Genomic DNA, 9852 nt, shown 5'->3' with positions numbered 1-9852 from the left:
GCACATTTAAAAAGAAAAACTTTTATAAAGATTAAAAAAAAAAACTAAATCTTAAACAAAGTTAAATTTTAGGTGCTGAAAAAACTAAAACAGAAACTGCAAGAAGAACTATATAGACTTTTTAAAAATATCTAATGAAACGAAAACAGAAAATATAAAATTACAACAAATTCTGAATATTAACAAAAACTATAATTGTATATCAATGACACTGAAATAGCACTGTATAGATGCAATCATAACATCATTACAGTAATAAACTTAATAACCACATTGATCTCGATGATCCTAAAACATATTTCCAGTTCTTTAAACCATTTATTCATTTCGTTTCTGGGATGAAAGAGGATCAAGATGAGTTGAGAGATCAGAACGAGAGAAGGGTCCTACCTGAGGATCGCAGCACACGCACACACACACACACACACACACACACACACACACACACACACACACAGATCTGCGTGCTGCTGCATGTTCTGAGGGTTTGGGAGCGTCTCTATCTTCTCCGAGTCACTCTCATGACAGACTTCTAGTGTGCTGCGGGCCGTTAAAGCAGACAGACACACAGCGCTTTAGTCTCTTCATCATCATCATCATCTTCATCAGGAGCTACTAGAGGAAGTCCTTCATCAAACCTGGCCTTCCCGCTCAGAATTCCTTGCTAATACGTCATGATGAGATATTATCACCAAATCATGGATTCAGTCTTTTTGAAAATGGAAATGGTCATTTATGTTATTACACTGGACTAAAACTGACACAAGGTTGACAAACTTCCAAAGAAATGTATAATTTGTAAACCTCTTTATATGCGATATTATCACCAAATATTGTTTTCTAACGTTTTATGAAATACTAGTTAACATGATCACGTTTGGACTAAAACTTTGTGACTTTGCTCTCACATGGTTGACAACCTTCCATAAAATGTATTAATTAATTAATTAATTAACTACAAATTTGGTAATTTAATTGTAATTATTTAAAAAACGATTTTCTATTATTATTATTATTATTAAAGAAAAAAAAAACTGACCTTTTAAAAATCGTTTGTAAACCTTTTTATATGAGATATTATCACCAAATATTGGATTCAGTCTTATTGAAAAATGAAAATGTTAATTTATGTTATTACACTGGACTAAAACTTTGTGACTTTGCTGACACAAGGTTAAAAATTTCCAAAAAAATATATTAATTAATTAATTAACTACCAATGTGTTAAATTAAGTGTAATTATTTTTAAAAACATTATCTTTTTTTATTTCTAAAATTACCACCCCAACCCAAGTTTTTTTTTTTACACTTGTGCTGTTCTGGGTCCAAAAAAAAAAAAAAAAAAGGCAACTCTTAGTAGGTCATTCATTTTTGTTTGGTTCCTGAAGAAACAAGACATTAATTATATTACTGTTTATCAGCTAATGTCTATTTACTCCCCAAAACAGCAACGATGAATGGATTTAATAAAAAATAAAAAAGTGAAGTTTGCTGTTGGGTTCTTATGAGAGACAATGTACAGTCACACGGTTTTTATAGATATTATACAAATATTTACACAACTGACCGAGTTTTCCCAAGAAGCACATGATAACTATCAAATATTCACTGTAAAGGTAAAAGAATATTTCGATAGGGGATGGCATTTTTTTTTATTTTTTTTCATGGACCAGTTTACAGAATCTTTAAAAAGTGTGCATTTATGTATTTTGTTGAAAATCATATTTGATACATCAGGCTTTTATGGCTCTTATTGCGAGAATATGGAGAAAAAAAACAGAGCTGCTCAGCTGTCCACACTCACTAATTCACTGTCAAACAAGAGAATAAACTACTAAAACAACTCTATTATTGATTTATAATAACTCATTATTGTCCACACCAATGTTCAGGTTATTATAAGCTTCTCAGTTGATCGCAGAAAGATTTTCCTCCACATTACTTGTATCAGATAGTAATAAAGTCATCAGAACATTGCTTTAAGAACATTTTGTTCTAACATTTATGTAACTTATTACAAGATATATGGAAGTGCTATTGTGAATTCATTCTTAACACAAGCCACTTACCCATCAGGAGTGTGAGTCTGGTCAACAAGAATAACTCCTCGTCACAATCTTTCCTGTACTACAGACAGAAGTCATTTAACTAGCAAAAGATCTGCAAACTCCTCCCACTGGAGGTCAAACATTAACACACACACAGTACATGAGATCCATGGGAGTCCGGACATCTGTGTGTTCATCACATTCTGCTTCATGACAATGTTTTGGTACCATTTTGTTGGTGCCGTTTAAGATAATGGTTGATACGATCATGCAATACTGTTTTATTCCAGAGAAAATTGTAAAAAATCAATCGCATGTGCTAAAGTATAAACGTTTTGCATGTTTTAACACTTTAACATTTCGGTCACACGGTCATGTGTTTAGGTCTCACCTCCTCTCGTCTTGATCAGCATTTCAATCCATTTTGTAGATGTCCTGGGAACTAAGGTTGGCTGGGAACTAAATGTCTTTTCCAACTTGAGAACTATTTACAGTCATAAATAATTGTTTATTTCACTCTCAGAAAAAAAAAGGACAAAAGCTTTCACTGAGGTTACATGTCCACTTTAGTGATAGTGACGTGACATTCAGCCAAGTATAGTGACCCATACTCAGAATTCGTGCTTTGCATTCAACCCATCCAAAGCGCACACACCCAGAGCAGTGGGCATCATTTATGCTGCGGTGCCCGAGGAGCAGTTGGGGGTTCGATGCCTTGCTCAAGGGCACCTCAGTCGTGGTATTGCCGTCCCAAGATTCGATCCCTCAGCCATAGGGTTAGAAGTCAAACTCCACTGTAGGCTCTAACATGTCCATTTTAGGAACTAACGTGTACTCTTAAGGCACTAACATGTCCACTTAAGGTGCTAACATTTCCACTTAAGGTACTAATGTGTCCACTTAAGGCACTAACGTGTCCACTTTAGGCACTAACGTGTCAACTTAAGGTACTAACGTGTCCACTTTAGGCACTAACGTGTCCACTTAAGGTACTAACGTGTCCACTTTAGGCACTAACGTGTCCACTTAAGGTACTAACGTGTCCACTTTAGGCACTAACGTGTCCACTTAAGGTACTAACGTGTCCACTTTAGGCACTAACGTGTCCACTTTAGGCACTAACGTGTCCACTTAAGGTACTAACGTGTCCACTTAAGGTACTAACATGTCTATTAGGTACTAACGTGTCCACTTAAGGTACTAACATGTCTATTAGGTACTAACGTGTCCACTTTAGGCACTAACGTGTCCACTTAAGGTACTAACGTGTCCACTTTAGGCACTAACGTGTCCACTTAAGGTACTAACATGTCTATTAGGTACTAACGTGTCCACTTAAGGTACTAACGTGTCCACTTTAGGCACTAACGTGTCCACTTAAGGTACTAACGTCTCCACTTTAGGCACTAACGTGTCCACTTAAGGTACTAACATGTCTATTAGGTACTAACGTGTCCACTTTAGGCACTAACGTGTCCACTTTAGGCACTAACGTGTCCACTTAAGGTACTAACGTCTCCACTTTAGGCACTAACGTGTCCACTTTAGGCACTAACGTGTCCACTTAAGGTACTAACATGTCTATTAGGTACTAACGTGTCCACTTAAGGTACTAACATGTCTATTAGGTACTAACGTGTCCACTTAAGGTACTAACGTGTCCACTTTAGGCACTAACGTGTCCACTTAAGGTACTAACGTGTCCACTTTAGGCACTAACGTGTCCACTTAAGGTACTAACATGTCTATTAGGTACTAACGTGTCCACTTAAGGTACTAACGTGTCCACTTTAGGCACTAACGTGTCCACTTAAGGTACTAACGTGTCCACTTTAGGCACTAACGTGTCCACTTAAGGTACTAACATGTCTATTAGGTACTAACGTGTCCACTTAAGGTACTAACGTGTCCACTTAAGGTACTAACGTGTCCACTTTAGGCACAAACGTGTCCACTTAAGGTACTAACGTCTCCACTTTAGGCACTAACGTGTCCACTTGAGGTACTAACGTCTCCACTTTAGGCACTAACGTGTCCACTTAGGCACTAACGTGTCCACTTAAGGTACTAACGTGTCCACTTAAGGTACTAACGTCTCCACTTTAGGCACTAACGTGTCCACTTAAGGTACTAACATGTCTATTAGGTACTAACGTGTCCACTTTAGGCACTAACGTGTCCACTTAAGGTACTAACGTGTCCACTTTAGGCACTAACGTGTCCACTTTAGGCACTAACGTGTCCACTTAAGGTACTAACGTGTCCACTTTAGGCACTAACGTGTCCACTTAAGGTACTAACATGTCTATTAGGTACTAACGTGTCCACTTAAGGTACTAACGTGTCCACTTAAGGTACTAACGTGTCCACTTTAGGCACTAACGTGTCCACTTAAGGTACTAACGTCTCCACTTTAGGCACTAACGTGTCCACTTAAGGTACTAACGTCTCCACTTTAGGCACTAACGTGTCCACTTAAGGTACTAACATGTCTATTAGGTACTAACGTGTCCACTTAAGGGACTAACATGTCTATTAGGTACTAACGTGTCCACTTAAGGTACTAACGTCTCCACTTTAGGCACTAACGTGTCCACTTAAGGTACTAACGTGTCCACTTTAGGCACTAACGTCTCCACTTTAGGCACTAACGTGTCCACTTAAGGTACTAACATGTCTATTAGGTACTAACGTGTCCACTTAAGGTACTAACATGTCTATTAGGTACTAACGTGTCCACTTAAGGTACTAACGTGTCCACTTTAGGCACTAACGTGTCCACTTAAGGTACTAACGTGTCCACTTTAGGCACTAACGTGTCCACTTAAGGTACTAACATGTCTATTAGGTACTAACGTGTCCACTTAAGGTACTAACATGTCTATTAGGTACTAACGTGTCCACTTAAGGTACTAACGTGTCCACTTAAGGTACTAACGTCTCCACTTTAGGCACTAACGTGTCCACTTAAGGTACTAACATGTCTATTAGGTACTAACGTGTCCACTTTAGGCACTAACGTGTCCACTTAAGGTACTAACGTGTCCACTTAAGGTACTAACATGTCTTTTAGGTACTAACGTGTCCACTTTAGGCACTAACATATTTAGTAAAATGCTCCTCTTTATAGTAATTTGTCAGATGTAACACTTCCAGTCTCTCAAATAAGGAACAAGTTACACATCACCTGATAGACTTCACACATCCTCAGTTTAGCTCTTTTTCCATATGTGAGGAAGCAGAGCCCTGTGGCAGAAGAAAGCAACTATTTATACTTTTATAAGTCCCTGCTTTGTAATTAAACTCATCAAAGTTCAGTTATGTTTATTGTGTGTCCGGTGTTTTTCATGCAAGGTGTTAGTGCTAATGTTTTGGCTGTTAGCTGTAATGTGAGCTAGTTCATGGCTGCAAGACTCTGGTCACACACACAAACACACACTCACTCACACACACACAAATAGATAGACACACTCTCTCTCTCTCTCTCTCACACACGGACAGACAGACTCTCTCTTTCTTACATACACACACACACACACACACACACACAGATATACATACTCTCGCTCTCACACACACACAAACACAGATGCACACGCATCAGACAGACAGACACACACACACAGCTCAAACTCAGACACACACACATTGTTATTAAAGTTTCTCATTGCTATTTCTAGTTTTAACTAATGTTAATAAGCAAGAACTCATTGTAACGTGCAATCAAAGAATGCAATGATGAAAACATGAAGAGTTTAAATGAACTGAATGATAACTGCTGTAATATCACTGCCATACAGCAGAATCACTCTCATTTAGGTGATCTGTGCATTGATTTTCAGGTTCCCAAAGAAAACTGGAGAGATTCAAAACAGTCTAATAATCTGAACCCAAAATACAGGTCTCCTGAGGACAAAAAACTAAACTAAGAAGAGCTTGGAGTAGTGCTCGCCAATGAAAACCTTAGATTGCATCTCCACCTGGTGGACGGCTAAACATTTATTTTTATGATATATAGTTTTTGAATATCATTATCTAAATATTTTCTTAATACAATGAAATTAATACAAATGTTTTAATCATGTAGCAGCAATTTCATAAAAAGCAAAAGATACTGATATTATTTAGTGTCATACACCCTTTATTCATTATATAACAAGCTCTCATAGCTTCAGTCATTCTTTAATACAAAGACTAACGCTTTCAGACGCTCTTAATTCAAAAAACTCTTTAAGATTACGATGTGAAAATAGTTTATTAACATGTAAAAAACAATATATATATAACATTAATTTCACAGCCACCAATTCATAATCAGAGCTGTTGTTTAACTAATGGCATTACTGTACAACGAATGAGTGCAGCTTGACTTCATCAGTTGTTCTTCACGTTACGGATGAGTTCGGACAAAACCAGCTCCGGAGACTTTCCCTCTGGATTCAGAATCATGTGGAAAAAGTCCTTCCATAAAGCCTCGACAGGAACGCTGGGAAACATGAACAGCTCGTGTCACGTGCATGCATGGGTTAAACTCACAAAAACATCACATTTCATCGCATGCACCACATTATTAATATAACATAACTGTGACATATCATTTGCAGAAGTTAAAGGCTGGTTTTGGGGTGAAGCATGTCTTTAACATGTATTTCTACACAGAGATGATGTTCTTACGTGTGCTGGGATCCGGATCCTTCATCTAAACTCCAGGCCGAGTTTTCCTGAGTCACTTTCATCGGCCGATTAAACAGCAGCATGTGAACGACTTCTGCGACGCCGATCAGATCGACCTGTCGCACGAGAGCACAAACAACCGCACAAGTTAAATGCAATACTGCTTTTACACACTTTAAGCATTTGACTTTTCTCCTGCTCTAAAGATGATTCACTTCTGCGTTTTAAATTCGCCGTGAAACTTATTTAACGTGATATTTCACAGTGAAACGATATTCAGCATAAAATAATGGCGAACCCTCAGGAGACTGAATATAAAAATTATAAAAAAATTAAAGTAACTGAAAATAAATCAAAACAAAAACGGACTAATAAATAAGTTAGTATAATAAATTATAATTAAATGACTATAATAAAAAAATTTATGCAATAGATAAATACAAATTAAAAAATTAAATGCGTATAAACAAATGTAAACAAATACACATTTTAATAAATACAAAATCAATATAAATACGTAAGAATAATAAAAATTATATAAAACAAGCAATATATATATATATATATATATCGTTATTTTGGAATAAAATGTAAAATCCTTAAAAACATTAACATGATGAGATTCATATTTGGCTTTAATAAGCAGAATATTGATTGCATTGTAAATGTACAAAATAAAATAAATAATAGAATTGTTTTCTGTTTGTAATAGTGCAATTTATTTTATTTAACCAAGAAAATTTGACTGGGACATGATTTTACATTTGAAAAAAAAAAATTATATATAATTTTTTTTTTCAATAATAATAATAATAATAATAATAATAATAATAATAATAATAATAATAATAATAATACAAAAATAATTAAATATAAATAATTATATATTTAAAAATAAATAAATATAATTATATAAAATTTTCTATGAATTAAAATAGATGACTAGAGGCTGAATGTACGTGATAGGGCGAGTCAGAAGGCGACAGGAGACCCTGCTGGATGTATTTCTGAGCAGAAGGAAGATCTCGTGCTGTTGTGACGTCAGTCTGGAGCTGCAGATCCACCGAGTCTGAGAAATCTAGTGCTGTGATGCCCCTGCAGACACAAACACAGGACGATCAGCTCAGAAACAAGCATCAGTACAGAAGCCATGCATGTTATATTCACATACGTGTGATAAAAGTAGAGCGACTCTGGCTTCAGGCCTCCGTGAACCACTCGACAGGAATGAAACTCTTTCACCAGCTCCAGCAGCAGAACGACTATCAGAGAAACATCGTCTGGAGCAACGGGTTCAGCGAGAAGATCCTGGAGGAGGAGCGATGGAGACAGAGAGGTTTGAGAGAGGACGAGCGGATGAGGAGGATGAGACGGGGACGCAGCGAGACGAACCTGAAGGGTTTCTCCGTGAGGAATCCTCCAGAGAGTCAAGCAGCCGTCCTCGAACACATGACAGCAGATCTGAACCTCACGCTTCGGCTCGACACCGGACCGGCGACACCGGAGCTGAGAGCTGATGAAGAAATCCCACGGCACTCCGGAGCGCTCCACCTGTCAGGAACACCATCACAGGACAAACTGGGAATCACACGCTAAACTAAAACTGACTGAAGTTAATCAAACTGAGATAAAGGTTATACAACAGAATATATGGAACGGAATATATATATATATATATATATATATATATATAAAAGCATAATTACTAAAATCTAACCTTAAATTTAAATACTGAAATTACTAGCAGTAAAAAGATTTTTTATTTTTTTAAGAAGTGTCTTCTGCTCAGCAAGCGTGCTTTTATTTGATCAGAAAAATACAGCAAATGCAGTAAAATTGTGAAATATTTTTACTGTTTATAATAAATAATATCTATGTGAATCTGTGTTAAAGTCTAATGTATTTCTGTGATGCTCCGCTGTATTCTCAGAAATCAGAATAATATGATGATTTACTGCTCAAGAAAAATTTATATTTATAATTATAATAATATTATTATATTATTAATATTTAAAACAGTTGAATACAATTTGCTGATTCTTTGATGAATAGAAAGATCAAAAGATCAGCATTTATGTGAAATAAAAGCTTTTGTAACATTATACACTCTCCCATTTCAAAGCTTGGAGTTAATCTCACTTTTTGGGGGAAAGAAATTATAGAAATTAATATTTTAATTTTGCAAGGATGCTTTAAATTGATCAAAAGTGATTTCTAATATTACATCACTTGATCAAAAAAATGTATCTTTCAGACAATGTAGCTGTTTTCAACATAATAATAAAAAAAGGAAACATTTAAAGTAGCACTGTTTCCACAAAAATATTGCGCAGCACAAATGTTTTCAACAATGATAATAATCAGAAATAGTAATCATCATATTTTCATGATTTCTGAAGATCATGTGACACTGAAGACTGGAGGAATGATGCTGAAAATACAGCGGAGCATCACAGAAATAAATTACACTTTAACACAGATTCACATAGATATTAGTTATTATAAACAGTAAAAATATTTCACAATTTTGCTGTATTTTTCTGATCATATAAATGCACGCTTGCTGAGCAAAAGAGACTTTATAATAAAAAAAACATTAAAAATCTTACTGATCTCAAACTTTTGACTGCTAGTGTAAATTAAAACGATAATTCAAAATATCAAGTACAGTAAAAGTGTATAATCATACTAAAATAACAATTTTCAGCAGTTTTTGTGTACATCTTTTTTGTCATTATCAGCTGTCGAGCACTACCTAGGGCCCTAAACACACGTGCGTCACCTTCAGAAAGACAGCAGCGTCTCCAGACGAGTACAGGGTGAAGTCCTCCAGCGTCTCCAGCGTCCTGCGGTACACCAACACCTCTCCGTCTGAGAGTGTGTGGAGGACAGTATTAGACATTACTCAGACCACGAGACACTAAACACACGACTGAGACGTGAAGAGGAGCAGGATACCCAGACACAGGTCATCCACTCCGCTGGCGTCCGGCAGACCCACTCGAGTTCAGCTGGAGGTTACAGAAGCACGACACGTCTGTCTGGTGATACAAGCGGGATCTGACGCCCAGACCACACACCTGCTCCGACTCACTGACTGCTGAGAGAGAGAGGGGGGGAGGGGGAGAGA

The 9852-nt window shown here is 36.6% G+C and overlaps 1 protein-coding gene across 1 annotated transcript; it reads right to left on the bottom strand.

The window, feature by feature from the left end:
* Positions 1–6171: 6171 nt before the first annotated feature.
* LOC113081526 (mitotic checkpoint serine/threonine-protein kinase BUB1 beta-like) lies at positions 6172–9593 on the bottom strand (the record flags this gene model as incomplete). The annotated part of the gene is made up of 6 exons (XM_026253603.1): positions 6172–6534; positions 6723–6838; positions 7682–7817; positions 7894–8030; positions 8115–8273; positions 9505–9593. Coding segments are annotated over 6 exons (749 nt in total), but the record flags the coding sequence as incomplete, so codon positions are not given.
* Between the last annotated feature and the right edge of the window lie 259 nt (positions 9594–9852).

The sequence above is a fragment of the Carassius auratus genome, unplaced genomic scaffold, assembly GCF_003368295.1.
Source record: "Carassius auratus strain Wakin unplaced genomic scaffold, ASM336829v1 scaf_tig00034518, whole genome shotgun sequence".
NCBI lineage: Eukaryota > Metazoa > Chordata > Actinopteri > Cypriniformes > Cyprinidae > Carassius > Carassius auratus.
The sequence above is the reverse complement of the archived record's forward strand: the minus strand, read 5'-3'. Positions and strand labels throughout refer to the sequence as shown.